General features: G+C 31.8%; 2 protein-coding genes across 2 annotated transcripts in view; one reads left to right on the forward strand and one right to left on the reverse strand.

Moving 5' to 3' along the window:
* The window catches only part of LOC139483021 (uncharacterized), a 136,689-nt gene extending 128,792 nt beyond the window's left edge, over positions 1–7,897 (forward strand). Inside the window, exons 131-138 of the mRNA XM_071267050.1 lie at positions 766–883; positions 1,445–1,652; positions 2,131–2,325; positions 3,336–3,558; positions 3,952–4,270; positions 4,619–4,749; positions 6,142–6,191; positions 7,065–7,897. Of these exons, the coding sequence (XP_071123151.1) occupies positions 766–883; positions 1,445–1,652; positions 2,131–2,325; positions 3,336–3,558; positions 3,952–4,270; positions 4,619–4,749; positions 6,142–6,191; positions 7,065–7,745 (1,925 nt within the window). The 3' untranslated portion in view covers positions 7,746–7,897. The remainder of the gene's footprint in view (positions 1–765; positions 884–1,444; positions 1,653–2,130; positions 2,326–3,335; positions 3,559–3,951; positions 4,271–4,618; positions 4,750–6,141; positions 6,192–7,064) is intronic.
* A 171-nt stretch (positions 7,898–8,068) lies between these two features.
* LOC139481086 (very low-density lipoprotein receptor-like) overlaps positions 8,069–22,733 on the reverse strand; it is a 37,538-nt gene continuing 22,873 nt past the window's right edge. The window contains exons 14-18 of the mRNA XM_071264176.1: positions 22,108–22,227; positions 21,210–21,337; positions 18,614–18,710; positions 16,798–16,962; positions 8,069–9,212 (exon numbers count right to left, since the gene is read on the reverse strand). Of these exons, the coding sequence (XP_071120277.1) occupies positions 8,974–9,212; positions 16,798–16,962; positions 18,614–18,710; positions 21,210–21,337; positions 22,108–22,227 (749 nt within the window). The 3' untranslated portion in view covers positions 8,069–8,973. The remainder of the gene's footprint in view (positions 9,213–16,797; positions 16,963–18,613; positions 18,711–21,209; positions 21,338–22,107; positions 22,228–22,733) is intronic.

A 22,733-nucleotide genomic window follows, 5' to 3' on the forward strand; every position in this document is an offset into this window, starting at 1 on the left:
ACTGAAAAAGCAAAATGTACTGAAACGTCGCCATGCGACGTCATCAAAACGTCATCTTTTTAAAATTAACAAATACAATACGTTTCAAGTATCCTTTTCTTAAAAAATGAAGAGTAAGCATGGACAAATATCCAATTGTTCAAAATATTTGAAAAAAATAAACAAAAGCTCTGTTAATCGACTTTTGACGATGCAAATTTAAGCATGGATGCAATTTGGGTACTCCTCATTACAGAATCTGGGATGGTTTGGAGGTAAGTTCAGACCAATTTTTCTATGATTCCTTATGGATTGATAATCAAATTGGTGTACCTTTATAATAAAGAAGGATACGGCTACAAAATAAACACAAAATGGAAATTTTTGTCTTGATCATAAAAAAACTTAGTTGAAAAAACTGTCAAAATAGGTGCAATTTGGGTACCGTCACGTTAGATTCATTAAGTTTTTATAATACCAATTTTCATGGATTGAGGAAAACCCCCAATTGTTTGAGGCCTCATTTACAGAGGACTTAATTTTAGCACATTGTGAATACCTGTTATTCCACTTTCTAGGATCCATTACAACTAGTGTTTTAGTATGAAAATGAAGATCTCCATGAAATATTTTTCATTAAATATCTTTTGAAAATATTATATCTTATAAAATAATGGAATACTATCATGCTGCCTGATACAGAAATTCATTCAATGGTCTTAATTTTCAAGAGCAATTAATTCTAAGTTAGGAAGAGTATATGACATTGTATATATGGTTTTCTAGGTACCCTACAGTATCCCTTACAGGCATTTGATGATGAAGGAGAAGAGATTCAGTTTATTTTAGATGACAGTTTTACTGGGTATAAAATGTCAGAACCACTACTAACTGAAGATGGAATGTAAGTCCAAATTATAAATAAAAGTGAAAACCATCTGCTCTGAAGGAATTTGGCAGGGAAAGGTACTGTTTGTTTACATTGTTCATCACATTATTAATCACTCTTTCCTTTATTCTTTCATTTCTTGTACAGTTATTGTATAGATATGTCCTAAGCGGTGACCTTGTTTTTATGCACCATCAACAGTAACAGAGGGATAACCGTATGTTTCTTCCACCAAGTATGTCTATTCATCTGTTTGGAAGTGCAGCTGTCCATGCCATATCAGCTTTAAGTTTTGGTTAAAGATGGTTTATCATGAAGTTTAGTCACATGCGTTAACTTGAAACTGAGAACACAATCATGTGAATTTTCTAACATGTTTACCAAATTAGGGTTTATACTCAGATTTCAAAGATCACTTGTGAGATGATCCATGTTTTGCTTTAATGTATACACGGAAACAGCAAACTGATTTTGTAATGATTTGTAGTTCTTTGATTTAAGTACCCCCTGAGTGTGTTTGTTTTTTGGTGTGAATATTTTATGTTTAATGAGTTTTGATTTTTTAATTTTTTATAGCCTGCTGTATACACCTTGTAAAGATTGTTATGGAGTGGAATCTATCCCTATCATACTAAAGGAGAACCAATCAGATCCAGACATTCCACCAGCTGACACACCAGTCACAGTGACCATCAATGTTATAGATGTTAACGACCCTCCAGTCATGTTTGTTACACAGTATGGTCGGTCTGTCTTAGATTTGGATCCTACAGAACCCATTGAGGTAATTTTGAATTATACTACATGTAAATAAAGGTGTGAAAACCCTTTAGTTATATTTTATACTAAATCAAATGTACATGAACATGACTGGTAATGAATTAAACTTTAAAATAAATATATACCTCTAAGATAAGAAAGAGGGGAAAGATTGATTAATATGTTTTGGTTTTCTTCCAGAAACCTAAGTTATGTAATTTGGTTTAGTGACATTGCATAAATTGATATTTTCATTCTGCTATACCTTTTACATTAAAGTATGTGCATTTTGATAAATATATTAGTAATCATAGTCTTTATTCCACAAAAGAAAGCATTAAATAACAAAATTGCCTGATTTTCCACACTGAAAAATATTTATTAAATCTATGAAATTTTATATTAAACTTCATTATTTTTATGAAGGGATTTTTGAAATAATTGTAGATCAACTATTTCTCCACATGAAATAATTTTTAAAGTATATTTTGTATCACTTTTAGGTATATTTAGAACAGATGAATATATTTAACAAAGAGAAATGGAACGAGACGTTTACAGCACTGATTGGTGCCTATGATATTGATAGAAGTGATAGCCTCCATATTGAGGTGAATGAACCATTACATGGTAACCACACACTGACAGAGAATTCTACCATACCTTTTGATGTGCAGCCATGTACAGTAAGTCCACAGGTAAGAATGTATAAACTAACATAGGAAAAGTAAGGAGAGGAGAACCTGGTCATAGAATTGATTACCTACATCAAATCTGACTGAAGATGGCCTATTAGTTATTGATCAACTATTTTTTATCTTACCATTATGTGATCCAATGTTGTTAAAATACTTTATGTCACCATCTTCTGAGTGCCTGTCCTTTGAATTGTAATCATCTTCTGAAAGAACTGCTTAATTTTGAAAGAATGTTAACAGGACCGATGGGGTATTCAGTTTTTTTATGCCCCACCTACAATAATAGAAGGGGCATAATGTTTTCTGGTCTGTGTGACATTCAGTCCTTCTGTTCATCTGTCCTACTTCAGGTTAAAGTCTTGGCCTCGGTAGTTTTTGATGAAGTTGAAGTCCAATCAACTAGAAACAAACTATAAGTACACATGTTCCCTATGATATGATTTTTGTAATTTAAATGCCAAATTAGATTTTTTACCCCAATTTCATGGTTCACTGGACATTAAATATGATAGTGCAAGTTTCAGGTTAAAGTTTTGGGTCAAGGTAGTTTTTGGTGAACTTGAAGTCCAATCAACTTGAAACTTAGCACACATGTTCCCTATGATATATATGATCATTCTTATTTAAATGTCAAATTAGATTTTTTATCCCAATTTCACGGTCCACTGAACATAGAAAATGATAGGGCAAGTTACAGGTTAATGTTTTGGGGCAAGGTAGTTTTTGATTAACATGAAGTCCAATCAACATGAAACTTAACACTACTGTTCCCTATAATATGATCTTTCTATTTTAAATGACAAATAAGATTTTTGATCCCAATTTCATGGTTCACTAAACATAGAAAATGACAGTTTTAGTGGAGCATCTGTGTACTAAGGACACATTCTTGTTAAAATAGGTCTTGTAACAACCTGGAAAGGCCTTACAAGAATATTCATGATTTTGGAAATAAAAAAAAGTATTGATATTGGAAGTTAAAACATCACCGGTATTATGATATCTTTCAGGTGAACAGCCTACCTTGTGGTAACTTTAGCCATACATTACCTTATGCTGGGAAGAATATGTCATGGATTTATTACAGCATCAGTTATGACCAAGCTATGTTGTTTTCTGGATATGATGAAATCAAAATATATATCAACGATACCCATAATGCTTCATCAAATGTTGTTACCATTAGATTCATCATCATGGAGTCACCTTGCCATAATGAAGGAATTTGTGAAGGTAATTTTACTTAAACATGATGGGAAATTAAACCGAACATTTAATCATCCACTCTCATCATCTCTTTAATGATACCACTCAGAACCTCCAATTAGACGTGTGTGAATAGCAGCCAACCACCGTTTATATCTTCATTGACTTAATATTTTAATTTTATATTCATTTCAACTATTTTTATTTTCACTTACACTTTCTCTTTTTATCGTTAACGTCGTTATAACAAATTTGTTGAATGATCAGGTTTTAAAATGAAAAGATCATTATCTGGTTTACAAAGAGACCAAGAACTTTTGGTATTTTTACCTTTTATCACTTATATTCATCTGAACTTGCATACAAAGAAACTGAGAATACATTACAGATGTATAACAGGATACATTTTTTCTGTTTTAGGTAAGAATGACAGTTCTTTAGGTCCATATCCCTGTCAGCATACAAACAGAGCTGAGGACTTCGACAAGTATTACAGATGTACATGTAAACCAGGGTATACAGGAATACATTGTGAAACTGAAATAGACGAGTGCTTGTCCTCTCCTTGTACGGAACCCCATGTATGTTACAACCAGGTCAACGGATACAAATGTGCATGTCCACAGGATGATCCTAAATGTGACTTTAAACCATGGATAGTAGCCGTTGGTGTGGTGGGGGGATTGATGTTCCTGTTTATAATACTAGCAGCTCTCTACAGACGTAAAGTCAAAAAGAGGTATGTCATCTTTGTATCATTGACAAGTTCAAGTTCTGGAAACCCTAAATACAAAGTCATTCTGATGATTGAATTTAACATTCATATGATTTTATTCTTATATATGCATCTGTATATTGTAATAATTCTGAAAAAAAGCTACTAGTACATGAGATTTTTGTTTTGAATAGAGGGATATACAAAAACTTTGAGAAATTGAGAAAACCTTGAAATTATAGTGCTTAGGGATAGTGTACCTTAACATCTTTTTTTTGTTTTTTTTATAAATAGAATGTAATGCAATTTTTAGAAAATAGTTAACTTTTGTTAATTTGATACAGTAAATAAATGTTATGTTTTGTGTTTCAGTGGCCATTTTAGATGGGTAGAGAAGCACATTCTAAAGAGAAAAATCAACGATTCCCTGACATCACTAAGATCTGAATCCTCAGAGGCCAGTATGGGAGATATCAATTTCGGAAGCCTTGTTTTTACTGATGGTAAATTTTTAAAAGATTATATTGATATGTGTTGTTTGTTGCCAGTAGTAGTAATATTGGACAGTTTTTTTTTTTAAATGGAAATTGTGGTTGATTTTTCCTAAGTTGAAAATGTCTATCAGATGGTCATTCACATTAGCTTTAATTGTAACAATATATGTTGAAATAATATAAGTATCTTTCCTTGGTTAAAACTTCTGCAAGAACAAATTATTGGAAACAAATTCCTTATAAGAAGCCAGTTAGGTTCAATTTTGTGAAAATAGGACACAAAACTTTCCGTTGTATTACATTTGCGTGCATTACCATTACATTTGCACGCAAAAATCATTACTTTTGCGGGCAGGTTTTGATTTACAATTGCACCCATTTATTTGATAGGTAAACTCAGGTAAAAACAGGTTATGATAATATTAGGTCTTTCCATTTTTCTGTGGAAAGACCTATTGTATTTGTTCTGATTATTATTAGGTCTTTCCCCTTTACTGTGGAAAGACATATTGTATTTGTTCTGATTATTATTAAAAAAAAATTGTCCAGCCAATTTACCATGAACACTTTATATTTTAACTTAGAATTCAGTATGACAATATTATTTGATTTAAAATATATTTTCAAAGTTACTGATTTATAGTCATATTTGTTATGGAAATTAACAAATTATAGTCATTTATATTTTTTTATTATCTATATTTATATTGATACCTTTTTTACCTGTAAGCTAAAAGCGCAAATTTAATAAAAAGCTGCACGCAAACGTAAAATTATTTAATCCCCAAATGCGCACAAACGTAATGCGCCCAAACTTCCTTGACTTGATGTCATTAAGAACCATATCAAGGAAAACTTCAATTGAACCTATATTGGAGATTTAAATGATTGCAGATATGCTCAGCTTGTTCACTTTTTCTTATTAAAAAAATAGGCAGCCCAAAAGTAAATGTCTGAAAGGAAGTTCTTTTTTTTTACTGGGTTAATCCTGAAATAAAACTTTTTACATCTGTATGTAATAGGTAAACAATGATGTACATTAAGATTCTAATAAATTTTGATATGAAATCATATAGAATAATTGTAATTGAAACATTGCACATGTATCTGTTTATTTTCGTTTATTTCAAAACGAAAAGAACACTTTATAATTTGCATTGGTTTGAAGCGCTTTTCTGGATTTACCTTCAACAGGAATTCTCAAAGATGAATATTTGGAATCTAAGAACCAAAACAGTTGAGGAAGTGTTTGATCAGAAAGGACTTAAAAAAATAAAATCCAATTTATTATTTCTTGAAACATAAATTGCTCTTTTACCTCTCACTATAATTTTTACGGGGAAATTGGTGAATCAGGTAAGATGTTAAAAAAATATATTTTTTGTTTGTATCTTTTTATAGGTAAAACTGGACCTTTTGACAGTGATGCCAATGAATCATCTGTTGACAAGGTAACTTAAAAATTAAATATTCCTGAAGAATGATAATAGGTTGAAATCAGTTAGATAGTTACACAACAGTTAACAGAAATCAGAAATAAAATGTTGAGGTCATCTCCTGGAGTATACAGTTTATACATAAGTAGACCATGGATTCTGATAGGGAGGATTTTGAAAATGATAAAAGAATTAAATTTACTCACATTTGTATCATGATGATGATGATGTACAGCTGTTTATAAAAGTCCAGAAATGAATTAAATGCAGTCAGAACAAGAACATGTAAATGTAATATGAGTATTAACCCTCCTTTGTACTTGACCAAAATGCTGAGCAAGATTTTTAATGTGCTAGTTTGCAAGGTTACAGTCCGCAGGAAGACACACATTTTAAAATTGTTTCTATAAACTAAGCAGGATTATTCTCAATATCGCTAAAATGAAAATCACATTGATAAATGCAGACAATAATTTCTGAATTAACAGTAAGGAAGAAATTCAACTCAAAAGAAACAAAACCAGATCCTAAAGACAAATTTCAAAAGAAAACATGCACAAAACACTGCAATGAAAGATTGAGCAACAGGAAGTTCACATGGAACTTCAGGTGAAATCAGGTATTCTCTAATAGTACGCAGTTGTTGCTCCATGGTGTTATGTATTGTAAATATTATAGAGATGATACTTTTGATGATGTCACAATTGAAGACTTGATCAATACTACAAAAATAAAGGTATTTTGAAATCATTGGAAATTTTGATGAATATATGCACTATGCTATACCAAACATAGCCCACCATTTTCCAATGAGCTAATGATTTGTATATAAAAGATCATCGTGTTTTCATTTTACTGATACTGATACTACAAAGTTCTTTCTTTCAGGGCTTAATTTTATTCCCAGAAAAAGATGGCAAAGCAGAGCCCCAGAAAGGATGGAGACGACCATTTGTATCAGAGTTTCCTCTTTTTAACAACGCATCAGTCAGTCCAGAGCCTCTACAACCAAATGCTAAACCAGTGTTTGAGCCAAAATCTCTGGAACCAACTGAATCTGACACAGTTGGAGGTTTAACAACGGCTCCTGTTATCATGAAGTCTGAGGGCCTTAAGGCAAAGGGAATTACACCAGATTCACAAGGGAGAAACAGGAAACCAGCTCAACTAGAAAAAAATTTCCATCCTGAAAAGTCCAGCATAGAAGGCAAAGAGAAGAGAAAGCGTAGTAAGGATGCCAAAGAGGATTATCCTGAAAACTGGGTAATTCCTTCACTTGCAACAGCATTTGCCATGCCAGATCCATTGAAAGGCTCTAACCGTCCACCAAAGTTTAAGCCAAAAAGACCAAAATCAAATGATTTAAAGAACTGGACACCTGAATTCACATCACATAGGACTGCAGAATCCTCTGGTCAAGAAATAGATCTGGAGATGACAACTTCAGAAAGACCAGCATCAGGTCAAAGACCAAAGTCCCCATACCGAGTGACGGAACAAAATGAATCATCAACTGATGACCAAGTTCCCTACAGTCTTTATCCTGATACTAAGACACCAATGCTGTGATTGAATGGACTTGAAAACTGATTTACGTCAAATTTATAGTAATTGATTATTTTGTGATTTTATTCTTCCGTCCATTTTAAGACTGTGATACAGTTACTTCTTCTAGTTTTGTTTAAGTAATTGCATATATTTACATAAACTTTTATATTCTTATTTAGTGTTAAAAGTCTGTCCATAAAGAATCTGCTTCTAAAGACAAAATTAACAAAAAATAGTAATCATTTTCAATGGTTGTAACGATATTGATTTATTTGTTTTTTTGGTAAAAAAAACTTACAGTTGACCAGGTATTTTTAAAATTCAGTATCCAAATATTATACAACTAATGCTTGTTATGTTTATTACACTAAAAACTATATGATATAATGATTAAATAAAATATAAGTAGCGTTACAAAATTTTATTATTGTTCATAGAGTATTTGAACCTAGAAATCATTCTTCAAGATATGAATTTATTGTTCCAACATTTATTTGAGAAAACTTGTTTATCAGTGAACTTTTAATTTAGATATTTACATCCTCCTTCACAAACATAGTATTACTTCCTGCTTATACATATTGTGTAAAACAGCTAATTATTAACACTAAATATATGGATAACCTGATAATTGATTTATCCAGTTGTATTTGCGTATTTTGCTTGATAGAAACAAGTGTTTTCTTTGTCTCACCAGCAAAATATAATTTAAATGCAAACGTTTTGTAGTAAAATTTAACAAAATTACATATTTTACAAAGTAGATTAAAAAAGAACTATGGAAAAAAAACTGTATGCATAATTACAAGAGATTTGGTTTTGGTCAAATTGTTCTAAGGGCTTACTAATTTTCAGGACAAATACCCAAAGTTTTCAAATGTGTAGATTTAAAATGTTTAAAAATATGCCATGATGTTTTTAAAACCCCAAAGAACAAATATGCAGCTTTGGTATTGTGCATTTTAATGGAATATTGGAAGACATGTTCATACTGTCTATTTTATATAAAAGATTGCAGTGAATTGGCTTGTCCACTTCAACAACTGAAGTGGGTGAACTCCAACACAAATAGGTGCAAAGATGTGTAGTCAGCATTACCTTTTAACGCATAATATCCTGCAGCAGTGCTTTCAAATGTCAATCATTTGATTACCGGCACACTGGAAGCTTATTGGGAACAAATTAGAAGAATATTTATTAAGCAAAGTATTATAAGTTGGTTTCTTTCACTCAAGTCATTATGTATTTACTATTTCCTTCTGATCATCATCAGCGTTGCCTTTAAAGAATAGTCCCTTTTCCATTTACACCATACTAGTCCTGTATATTTTCCAGATTCATTTATTGTCCCATTATACCTCCCATTTAGGTTTGCCAGGTAACAGTTGTCATACCACCAACCACCATGTCTGTTGACAGCACATCCATTCTTGTTGTCTCGATCTTTTGTATAGAATGATTTGGAGTTGTGGTAGTCCATACCATCACCTAGTCAATAGATACGATTTAATTATAGCAGCAGCTGTTAGTCCATGACTTTCCATTATGAATATTTTATATTAAAATATCAGAGCAACTTTAAGCCCACACCATTCCCTGATAAAATTACCATCTTACACTTTCAGAGCCAATGTTGGATAAATTCCCAAATAAATAGATATGCACTATCAGAACACTATCAGAGCAGATGTTAGCCCACACCATCAGACCAATGTGAAATCCCCTTTTCCGATTGAATCACCCATGAAATTCGTAAGAAGGACGTTTTTATATTTGAACACATTAAATAAAGTTAAGAAAATTACATTTTTATGAAATTTGGCATGAAGGGAGAAAATCTAAGCATTAAATCTAAATGCCAGATTTAATCATTTAAATACAAGGAATACTGAAAGGTTACGATGGTTTAAATTTTACAAATAACACAACAGCCATACTCAATTAATCAATTGTGAATAATTATTTGAGAGGATAAAAATACAACAATCTTCATACTTCCTATATGGCAGAGAGACAGATTTATTTATTTCATAAGGAAGACGGAAAAGCGATCAGTCATATTAATTGGTATTATAGATTGCACTACCAGAGCAACTGTTCGCCAATACCATCCACTTATATATAGATAACATCACACAGTGCACTTCCATTGATAAGTAGATAATATTTCACTATCAGAGAAGCTGTAAGCCAGTACCATCGCCCAGGGACAGTCTGTTCTATACTAACGATACTGATCACTTATAACAACAATGTTTATACAAATATGCAGATATAAACAGTAAGTATAGAAAGTTCCTGCTTCGCCTGTTAACTCATGCCATACCGGATACAAAAGATAATATTACACCATCAGAGCAGTTGTTAGCTTCTCATTATCGCCTGATAAATAGATAGTATTGAACCATCAGAGTAGCTATAAACCCATACCATGCCAGATAAAAGAGATTCAATTAAACCGTCAGGGCAGCTATTAGCTAATATAATCGACTGATAAATACATAATATTGCAGTATCAGAAATGAATTAAGCCTATATCATCATCTGATACATACTAGTAGATAATATTGCATTATCAGATCAACTTTAACTCCATACTATCGCCTGATATATAATATTGACCTATCAGACTATTTGTTGGTACATTCCTCCGCCTGCTATATAATATCTTCTCCTAGTGAAACTATGAGCCCATGATATTGCCTGATTATTAGATAAGTTTTAGGGGTACAGCAGTCACCATTGTGTTATAATCTTAATCACTATAAAACAAACAAACATGCCAACAAAGACAAACAAAAAGGCATATAGACAAAGCACATAAACAAAAACGAAAGACAAGAATACAAAAAATTATCATTGCATAATAACACAATGAAGGAATGTATAAGTACCGAGCCACGTCAAATGGATATAAAGAAAAATAAATAAAGCAATAAAAGTAACAATTTAAAAAGACAAATGAAAGATCGCTATAAAAGGTTATTAAAATGATAAACAAAGTCAGTACCTATAGAATCTATACTTCAAGACTATAGTGCCATATTAATGAAGTTGAAACGGACTACTTATCAATAAGGTCTTGGAATATTCCGATTAACTTTTTTTTTCGTTTTATTTTACACAACCCTGGTTCATCAGCTTTTTTTTCATCACACTGGTCACGTTTTATAAAGTCTTAGTAGCAGCTGCAAGCCCAGTAGTCAACACTTCTGTGTTGACATGAATTATCATTGCTATGGTCTTAATTATAAATTAACTGTTTTGAAATACAAAGGGTTTTCTACCTCATGGAATAGATTCCCTTAGCTGTATTTGGCAAAACTTTTAGAAACTTTTGGTCCTCAATGCTTTTCAACTTCCTACTGTATTTAGCCTTTTTACATTTTTTTATTCGAGCAACATTGATGAGTCTTGTCTGTTGTTTGTTTAATTTTTGATTTTGGAGTGTATGTAATGATTTTATAGGGTTATGTGTATGTGTTATATTACCTAAATATAACAATCCTAGGCTTGAGTCAATGGTTATCTTTCAGGCCGCTCATCAAATGGGGACGTCCGATCAGGATAGCAACTATAATATGACTGTCAAATATATGATGGGGAAACCCGGAATTCCATGATATGACGCAGTAGTCTTCCGAATGTACATATGTAATAGTGAACCCAAGTATGTGTAGTTCCGAGTAAACTGGTGTTATCCATATTCATTACATTCCTCCCTCTTTCATAGAAATGAACCCGTTCTGTAGAATGAAGTCATGGCACTTTCTTTTATATACCAGCACTAATTTGTATGAACTGTCTATAGTTTAAGTTCGAATAACATGAATAAATACATCCTTTAATTGAAATTCACTATAGTCAGTAAAGTTGTAGTGGATACATGTAAATATTTTCTCCAATGTTATGCAATATAACGCTATATATATTCCTTAATTTTATGAAACGCAGCTAACCTTTCCCATCTGTACACGCATATACAAAAGAATCTCGGTCTCTCTATATATATATACAAAATTTATCATGACAGGCTTATTTTTAAAAGTCTTGTACAAAATATTGATGACACAGCTTTCAGTACGACATCTTGAAATCGCCAAACAAGGACTGTATACAATTCATCTACTGAGAATAACGCATAGTCATATACTGTAAAGATGAATGATCAAAATAATATCAGGGCTTTGAATATGTATGCCAACCATGTGCTGTTTCACAGAACGAATCCTACAATTTCGGATTAACTGTCTGATGGTCATTGATGTGTGTCTGGATAAACTTCAACGTAAAATATCAAATAAATATCCTTTCCACTTCTTCCCTCTCCTATCAAAATGATCAGCAATCTAATATTATACTTCTTTGTTCTTAATTCCACATTGGTTTCTATAACAAATACAGTTGTTATACCGGCATAATCGAAGCAAAAGCTGAAATTATCGTAGACTTTCAAACAGAAAACATGTTTATTACGGTTTTTTTTTTTTTTACTTTCCTTATTAATATTCACTCTCAACAAATATTCGTTTAAAAAATAAAAGATGTCTGAAATGCAAACAAATGACAAACGAGAATTATGAAGCAACGCAAATACATGCTTACATTTTGTACATGACATATGCATTATAAAAATATACAGCATTCAATATAGATAATACAAAATATAAACTACACATATATTTACAATAAAATCTAAGAAGAACTTTAGAAAATACAAACAGTCAGGTAGCAAATAAGGACCACTTGTCTTTCTCAAATGCTGTAGAACCGCTAAACTGTGTGTCTGTTACCAAACATTCATGGTTGATATCAGTGCTGTAAGTGTTCGTATTTCTTACTAATTTTCCAACTGTAGTACAATGTATTCTTTTATTCATTTGCTTTGTTGTTGGTTTTTGAAGTCCCTTTCTAAACCTACTCATGGTTTTCTGTAGAGCTGGCGTATCAAGTCGTTCTTTTCTTCTTATAAGTGTTCTCGAAGTAGTTGGAATTGTTTTCCTTGAGTGTGTCTCCTTATTTCCTCTTAGGTAGATCAACTTCCGTTTTTCTAATTTTATCTTCTGAACAACATTGCTTTTCTTCGTCTTCGTCTTGGATGATCGAGTCACTTTGTAAAATTTCTTTTCAGTTTCTGTTTCCCGTTTACCATTGGTCAGATTGTTATGCATTATTTCTTCCCTGTTGTTTCCTTTTTTCTTTTCCCCTACATGTATGTCCATTTGATGTTCACATTTTTCATTGATTGTTTGTTGTGTGAAATCATATGTCCATTTTTTGTCTTTGCCATCAACCATTTGTAAATCAACCGTTGTTTGCGTACTCTGACTTTTTGTCTCCTTTCTTTCATGACTGACATCTATCCGGAATAATTCTTTGTCAGTTTGGGTGAAATGTTCTGTCTTTAAAGTCTGTTCTTTGGGATGGTAACACATGGTGCCGTGGAAATATTGTTGACTTCCTTGAACAGCAATCTGTCGTTTCCTTTCACTATCAGTTTCTCCTGTATTTCTTTCATCAACCATTGGTGGTGTTGTCCAATAACGATATTTCCTACTCTTCAGTTCACTAGTCAGCCACTTATCTGAACGATAAACATAAGTTGGAGCTAATCGGTCAATGATGTCACTGAGCATTTTTAACTCATGGTGATTTAACCGACTCTGACATGAAGCTCTTTTTATTTCATATTTTGATGACAAAGTTCTCTTTTCTTCAATTTTAGTGTCCTTGTTTTCTCCTGGTTCATATTTGGTCTGAGTTTGTTTGGCCTCGTCGTACTTTTGAATACAAGCTTCTGCACTAAGGTTGTTGTCTTCCTCTGGTATTCGTTCCCGTCTGTTTGATAATATCTTTCTATTCAATTTGTTATTTTCATTGACAATTGACTGAACCATAAAATGGAGCTTTTGTCGTGTAATTAACCTTGGGGACTCCGTCTGTTCTTTGACTTTGACTTTTCTTTCGTTTATCTTTAATCCACCATTAATGTTCGGTTTATTTAAACATTGGGGAGTTGTAGGTAGTGTTTGCTCTTCTTCATCTGCATCACATATTGCATCTGGTTTGTAGTTGTGACTGGGACTTTCCTCTGACTGTATTTTTTCATCATCTTCACTTAACCAATCTGGTTCGTACTTTGGACTTGGACTTTCCATTTTGTATACTGCATCCGCCATCACATCTTTGGAATGGTATGGTGTTGTATAGTATTCTTTTGCAGGGTTTGATACTTTCTCAATTGTTTCTCCTTTATGAGGTGTTTGCTCTTTTCTTTGTCCTAACATTACGGGACTGTGGTCTTCCGTCTTTTCTATCATCAAATTGGTATCAGCTCCATCATTTTCCATAGTTCCATTACATTCCACTTCACTCAAATGTTTAGAAGGGGTATACAGTTCTGGTTCGTCGTTTTGTACTTGTACTGTGTCAACGTTCTCATCTAAATCAACAAATTCCTCTCTTCCCTGGTTTTTGACCATTGGATCCTGGTCTTCATTCTTTTCAATCTGTAAATTGGGATCATCTCTTTTGTTTTCCATTTCAGGTTCCCATAAACTATTGAGCTTTAAATATCTATTACATTTTGCCAATACACAAAGATAACTTTTTGCTACATTAACAGAACCTTCGGCGACTGCTTTCACTAACTCTTTCCCTTCCTCCTCACAACAGGCATTAGTGAGGTACTTTATGACCAGATGTTCTTTTGCATTTTCTGATTCATTTTGAAATGCCCCTTCTACTAACTCTTCAATCCTGTCTGTAAATTCGTCCAATAACTCATCTGGATATGGAAAGATATTCTCTAGATGTTTCAACATGAGTAATGGATAGCCCACTGTGTCAAATCGGTCGTTAAAGAGTTCGCACAATGTTTCATAGTCTGCTTGTACTGTATTTGACCTGTTCTCATAGAACTTGAATGCTTTCCCGGTAATTCTCGATACCAATGTTTGTAATTTTTGTTCACTATGCCATCCTTTCACAAAAGCTATAGACTCAATATCAGCTTTTAGCAGGGACCATCCGAGCGTCGCTGTTCCGTCAAAATGACTTGAACTACTCATACTTTGAGTTTAGTTGTAATTTACTAAGATTACAATAAAAGCTTTACAAAAAACGAAAATTACAAGGAATTACACACAAAATATATACAATATAACTGTGTAACACAACACAAATCCCAACACAAAATCACAAACACCTGTACCTACAATCAACAATTTCAGAAAAAAATAGTATACTGATTGTGTTCTGATTTTCCAATGAAAACAAAAGTATAGCAAAAAAAAAACAAAATCTGAAAACACCTATGACATCAGAGGATCTGACGCGCAAAGCTACTTCAGGAATTAAATAATTTTAATAACCCTGTGTATATCATCATATAAGTCAAGGGACCTAAATATTCAAAACTTTCACATATGCATACATGTAAATAAACATATAAGTGACACAATCAAATATGTTTATATTTGTCTTTCTTTTTAATATCAAATATACCAATTCTTAAACTCAGATTTTTTAAAATTTAAACACAGGTATGAAATTGTAAACAATGATGTATGTATACACAATTCACAACAGATAGTAGTACAGTACCAGTTTATTATCAACACATTCTTTAATGAGTGAACACTTTTCAGACGGTAAAAATTAACAAAATGAAAAAAAAATAATTTGATAACAACTATGACATTAGAAGATCTGACGCACACAATTGTATCAATAATTTATGAAAAACAAAAGAAAAATTTATAAATGATATCTGGCATCAGAAGATCTGACGCTCAACGGAATATCAATGAATGAAAAATGTGTTGATTTGTATTTATATAAATAAACAAAGCCTGAAATAAACCAAATAGATAATCAAAAACTATCCTCTAGTAGTTTGTTTATAAGGTTATTTTTATCTTATTCTCAAGGTGTATGCAAATCTGTGTATTTTGTAAATGTGTTACAAAAAGGGGGATGGGATTTTTTATCACACGGATAGTCTGATAATCACAATATAAATATGAAACGAATATATCACTCGCGCAAATATCAAAAGTACTGATAAATCAGCGCGCCATGAAATAATACAATCGCGGGAGAGAAGCAACAAAGGTTTTCCTCTCGCGAAAAAAAAGAAAAAATATGAAATTATGGCGCGAATGGATGTCACCGATTACCAGTGTAAATCAGTGGATTCGTGCCGACTTCTGACACCACTGTAATGATTTTATAGTGTATGCAATAGATTACCTATAATATCACAATCCTAGGCTTGAGTCAATGGTTATCTTTTAGGCCGCTCATCAAATGGGGACGTCCGATCAGGATAGCAACTATAATATGACTGTCAAATATATGATGGGGAAACCCGGAATTCCATGATATGACGCAGTAGTCTTCCGAATGTACATATGTAATAGTGAACCCAAGTATGTGTAGTTCCGAGTAAACTGGTGTTATCCATATTCATTACATGTATATTAATGGAGCCCAATCAAAAAAGATTGAGTTTGTGTTAATGGAAAGAACATCATCAATAGATCTTAAATTAAATTATCTGGCTTTTTTTTCAGAATGTTACCTTTCATGAATATAAAAGTTAATTTTACATGGTCAGAAACAACTCATCTGTGATTCATCTGTGACACTCAGATCAAAATAGTTATAAAGCCAAACAAGTACAAAGTTGAAGCGCATTGAGGACCCAAAATGCCAAAAAGTTGTGCCAAATACGGCTACGGTAATCTTTGTCTGGGATAAGAAAAATCCTTAGTTTTTCGAAAAAAATCAATTCAGTTTTGAAAACTGGATAGTTTCCTAAAGTTTCATATCTGTGACTGAGGTGTTGGTCGTAAAAACATTAAACAGTTTTCTCCTATAACCCTTTGAACTGTCGATCATGGGACTATAACAATAAGCATTAATATATCTCAATTGGGGTTATTTCTAACATTCTAAACATAATGGATATCAGGTGTGATGTAATCGCTTCTTAAGTTATAATGATTTTTGCTTGCCTTTTATGAATACTGGCAATATGTTTTTAAAGACCTCAATAAATTTGTCAAACCTGCGTTTCCCGAGTATCCTGACACACTGAGTGAGTAGTTGTCTTCTTCACTCTTTACTGCAAATTTAGAATAGTTAGCTTCCATTAGATTTCCTTCCCAATCTACTAAGACAATGCTTAGTTCATGTGTGCCATCTTGTGATAAACGGTAAATATTCTCGTTTCCTGAAATAATTTTTAAAAGGGAAATTAGTACAAAACCATGTTTAATACGTCTATGCATAAAAAATGCCTGTTATGTGTAACTTTTGAAAATTAATATAGTTTTTTTTAAGTATTAGACTGCAAGGTAAATTTTTTTTAGAGAGAGATAGTTATCAAAGGTACCAGGATTATAATTTAGTACGCCAGACGCGCGTTTCATCTAGGACTCATCAGTGACACTCATATTAAAATATTTATAGAGAAAGAGATACCACTTTTCAATTCCTTGCATTCGAAAAAGAGCTAACAAATATATAATTCAACAAATACTATTTATATATATTCAGATAATCACAACTATATATCGGTAAACATATATTTATATAAATACAATTTTATGTTAATTTTCGCAGGGGTTTAAGGTTGCATTTCTGTAAATATTGACAATGCAATTTCCCATAGGAACTCCTTTTACGGCTAAAACTGTACCACTTTTACTATGAAGTTTTGAAAAAATCTTATCCTAGAATTGAAAGTTCATATACACTACAATTGTTTTCCAAGGTCAAAATATAGGGCTGTGCGGCATATTTTCAAAGTTTATATGCCCTGAACTTTTCAGAGTTTAAACTAACACTAATTTTCTTAACTACCCCTACCTCGAATGAAGGGTTACCACAGATTTCCATGTAAACAATATGCATGTGTATATTTACTGGTAACATTCCCAAGTAATGTCTATTTGAGATGGAACACAGATAGCATAACTGGGAACCAGTATGTAAACAAAATTAATTTTCTATGCATATTCAAGATCTCCCCAAAAGAGGCGTGGTTTGAGAAACAGCTGTATTTACAAAGTGCAACATATAAGACGCTTGTAATTACGGTAGACATGTAGAGGCTGCAAAAATAAGGATCTTCTTCTATCTAGATATGAATAACAGTCATAACCAGAACGATAATTTGTTTCACGATGTTTAATATCATTCATTTAGTTTGTGAAGGAAGTCATTCTGAATTATGAATATAAAGCAAGCCTTGGTTAAACAAACTGACTATGACGTCATTTGATGGCGATATAGAATTTAAGCAAAATAGGCTAATTGCAGGAACACTTCGGCTTAATGAAATAAATGAATATAAAAATAAGCCACAAGCGTCTGCCAAATGTTGTGTTTTTTCGGGGAGATGGGTTTTAGTTGATTGATAGATACCATAATCAATTTAGTGTGTATAAATCTTTCTTGGCAACTGCTGTGCTCTATGTTAGTTCTAATCAGATGCAAGACCACAAAAATCCAGATTTTGCGAGAATTTCTATTTATTTTTTTGTGTCTTTGAAGGGCGTTTAAGGGTGTATTGTAAAATTAAAAGTTTTTGTGTTATTAAGCTTTTAGGATTAAACATTTGATTCTTGAAATTACAGTCAGCTTAAAATACATTTGATGTTATGGCCAAATTATTCCTTCTCTTTTTGATATCGAAGACATGTCTAGGGGGTAAAACTGTTGTTTGTACATAATTAATCCTGTCATGAGCTGTGAGTAAAATGAATTCTTAAAATACTCAGGCCAAGCTAATGTCATAGTGACACCATAATAAATATTTCTTCACTTTAATAAGATTTACGTGGTCATATTGTTCAAACTATCATAGAAAAAGTAATGACCTAGCCAATGGTCTTTATCTACTCTTCCAAATCCGTTTGAATATTCCGACCATGTTCTGTAAAAGTCCATAGATCCATCAGTTCTCTTCTGTATTACCTGTGTGCAAAAATAAAACATAAATACAGGTGCTTTCAACTTAAACATACCAAAAACTCACAAGGAAAACCAAAAATGAGTGAATCCGGATTTGAAAACGGTTTAAAGTTTTATTTATAAGATCTCATCAACCTGTCCACTTTTTAAATTATAGAGTTCTTTAGTATTTCAATTATTATTTTTAAAATCAATTTTTAATTGAAAGGAAAGAATAACACACAAAACACAGCCTACAATGTTTTAGGTCCTTTAAGGATACTAAACTTTGCTACATCGTTGATATTGAACAATATAATCATTCGTGATCATTTATCTACTTTTCTTACATTGGTTGCAATGAATTACATAGATTTCCCAGTTAGATAAAAACCGATAATTTCACATGTGAAATAAACGTGGTTATTTCACTCTCTGACGTCATGCAATAATATGCGTTGTCAAAACGTCTATAACGGTGGATCAAAGCAAATTGTGAACGCGTAGAAAAAAGATATAGTTCCTTACATGTTTTACATTAATTTCTTTTAAAAAATGCCATTTGTCAATGTAATAAAAAGAATAACTGATTAAAGAATTCAAATATCGAAAAAAATTCAACTCGTGATCGAACAACACTGATAATTAACTCTTGCGCTACGCTATTTCGTGAATTAATGTGTTGTTCGGTCACTTGTTGTATATTTTTCTCTATTTGAATTCTTGGATTAGTTATTCTATAATTATCTTTATAGATTCTGCTTGTTTTAAGATAAAGCTTCATTATTCTGTCACTTGAATGCTAGTTTTTGGAAAGATTAAAACTTGTTTCTAAATCTTGACTAAGGCACTGGCCTCCCTAACAACACGACAGGTTAGCTACTATTACTAAATGTATTCACACTGAAATATAATTCCCTATAGTTCTCATGTATGTGCACATAATACACATATGAACTGAAAAAATGGGTACATTTTTGGAGCAATTCTTTCAAGAATGTATGTTATTAAGGTGTGTTGATGTTCAGGCTTTTTTTCAAAACATTTTGATCAGGTAATTCGGTATTGATAAAATTGGGTATTGACAACTGTCATTATCACCACACAATCAGAGACAAGGTGGACCTTTAATTACAATGCCCCATCTCCTAAACTGTCAACCAAATTGACCACATTACTTATCAACCTCAGTCTTACATAATTATACAGAACATCTCAATATACAAATATTTGACCTCATAATTGAATACACACATGTATATATTAGATGTTTGATATATATAAGGATGATAGATTTATGTGTTGACTATTACTAATACTTTTGATCTAAAATACATAAAGTAGTTCTGTAAATCATGTCTGAATGATAAATGATTAGTGGATTAACAAGATTTAAAAAAAAATGAAATATGAATATAAATATGAATATTTAAAAGCTATTCAAGTAAGGCCAATAATTTAGTTAATAAATTTCTAATAATCATCTGTAATTTATCAACAAATTAGATTCGTTCACTTATTTTTTATCATCAGGAATTGGCTTGAAACAGTTTTAAAATTTATAAAACTTTTAATTATAACAAACCATTGTTTATTAATTTATTCCCCATCAATCATTATGTCTATTTTAATCATTATTAGAAGGAATATATATTTTTCCAATCAAGAAAGAATCCACATTTTAACACAATATTTTTTTTTAATTTGTTTACATCAAAAAAGTACATTTTCAATGCCATGTGTTGAAAAATAAAAATTTATCAAAAGGCACTCTACAACTTTTTAATCTTCAATGTCATATAATCTATGTTTCAACTTACAAGAAGAATTTTTGATTTGCAATTGTTTTTTTTTTCTCAAAAAAACATGTTCAGAACAGGCGACATTATTTTGATATATAAACTGGAATTTAAATAAAATTGTGCAAATTAAGAAACCCATATTATTTATTTAAATGAGCTCATTTCATTCTCATACTGGAAAAACACTTTTCCTTCTAAAGACCTTCTGTTAATGCAATTTTCAGCAATAGTGCTTTATTAATGTTCGTTTTCCTCACCATACCTTAATATGAAATTATTCAAACTACTCTTCTAATCTTTACATGAGTGATTTCCATCACTTTGATTTTTTTTGCAACTCAATTAACATTTTTGTAACTTTATTGAAAGTGTATGGAGATATGAAAACATTGTTCGAAAAGAAAATAACCTATTTTCTGAAAACATGCTGCCATATTGAATTATCTTTGATATGGTCATATTTATAAATTAACTGTTTACACAACTTTGGTTTTGGAGTACTAAGGTCTCCGGAAAAGATAACTTTGGCTGCACAACTTTTAGACATTTTTGGTTTTGAATGCTTTTCAATTTCATAATTTATTTGGGTTTTTTTTAACTTTTTTATTCGTGTCTTATGTAGTCGAAATGCGCTTCTGGCCCAAGCATAACATTTAAAACCTGGTATATAGGATTATTCATGATACTGAATAAGGTCTATTTATTTTATATTTATACTTACTGTCCATTTCTTGTTTCCGCTCATGATGCAGTAAACAAATATTTTACGAGACGTCATTTTGCCTTTAGGGTAGACCAAATATACACCATCCTTATCACTAGAGATATCCTCACATTCAGAAGGTAATTCTACAAAACGGTTCGCAGATATATAGGAAGTACAAAATGGCTGGGTATTAAACAAACATTTTTTAAACTTTATAAAAAGTAAAATCACAAAAATACTGAACTCCGAAAATTCAAAAAGGAAGTTTCCTAATCAAATGGCAAAATCAAAAGCTGTAACACATCAAACGAATGGATAACAACTGTCATATTTCTGACTTTTTTGGCATTTTCTTATGTGGTGAAATAAACCTGGTTTTAAAGCTAGCTAAATCTTTTTACTTATATAACAGTTGCATCAAATTCCATTATATTGACATTGACAACGATGTGTAAACAACACAAACAGACATAATAGGTAAGAATGTCAATAATGGAGTATAAATGTATGGATGTGTGTGTGTGGCACGATATTGTAATTGTGTTGAAAATTTGAAAAGTTCTCAAATTCTGAACTTGTTCAAATAAGTAGCAACATATTTGAACCCATACTGAAAACTCGTTATCCACTTATTTGTCTTATGTAGACTTAACGTGTGTAGCGAACCAAATTCTAAACCTTTTATCTTTGCAGAGTATTTTTTTTCTCTAAATATACAAACCAAAGAAAATAACTGCGGGAAAACACATTAACTCTAAAAAGAGCGAGACTTTGTGTTTTGAAAGGGTAAGCGTCTCCAACATTGCATAAACTACCAACCATGCATCACATACAAGAGTTCACTCAGATTCTTTTTTTTTATATAAATAATTATTTTAGAAAACTATTTATAAAATCACTAATAAAAACTTACTTCGGGCACACCTTATACCGTTCCAATATGTTGAGCGGTTGCAACTGCATCTACTATTTATACAGTTCAAATCGTCTTGACATTCTTCTGAATCTGTGCAAGCTTTGCCCATTTCTTTCTCTGAGTGAACAACAAATAATGAAGTTTTGATAAGTAAAACTTGAAAGAAAAACGTTTGTGGAACACTAAACAATAATAAATACCTTATAAAAATTGAGAACGATTTCTTTTCATCCAACGTGGATCCATGATTTATGGTTCTTTGTTCATGATATATGCAAGGAATCGTGTGCGGTTTAAGAGTCAATCTTTTTTCATATTTGTGCTATCTGGAAAATTTTATTTTCAAAACAAAGGTTCATTTATGTACACAGGATAAACTGTTCAATAATCTGGCAACCAAGATTGACGGATGACAAGTAACATACGATTTTAATGGTAAGAAACATTCAAAATGACAGATTCACCACAAAATAAAGACAATAACCTATATTTTAGCAAGAATATTCTGTTTCTCTTCATGTTCATCAGGGTTACTCGTGGAGAAAGATAGATAAGAACAGAACAACACCAAGGCAGCTTTTCGCTCTCTTACTTATTTTTTTAATGATTGAAGTAGCTTGTAC

The sequence above is a fragment of the Mytilus edulis genome, chromosome 7 (genome assembly GCF_963676685.1).
Source record: "Mytilus edulis chromosome 7, xbMytEdul2.2, whole genome shotgun sequence".
Taxonomy (NCBI): Eukaryota; Metazoa; Mollusca; class Bivalvia; order Mytilida; family Mytilidae; genus Mytilus; species Mytilus edulis.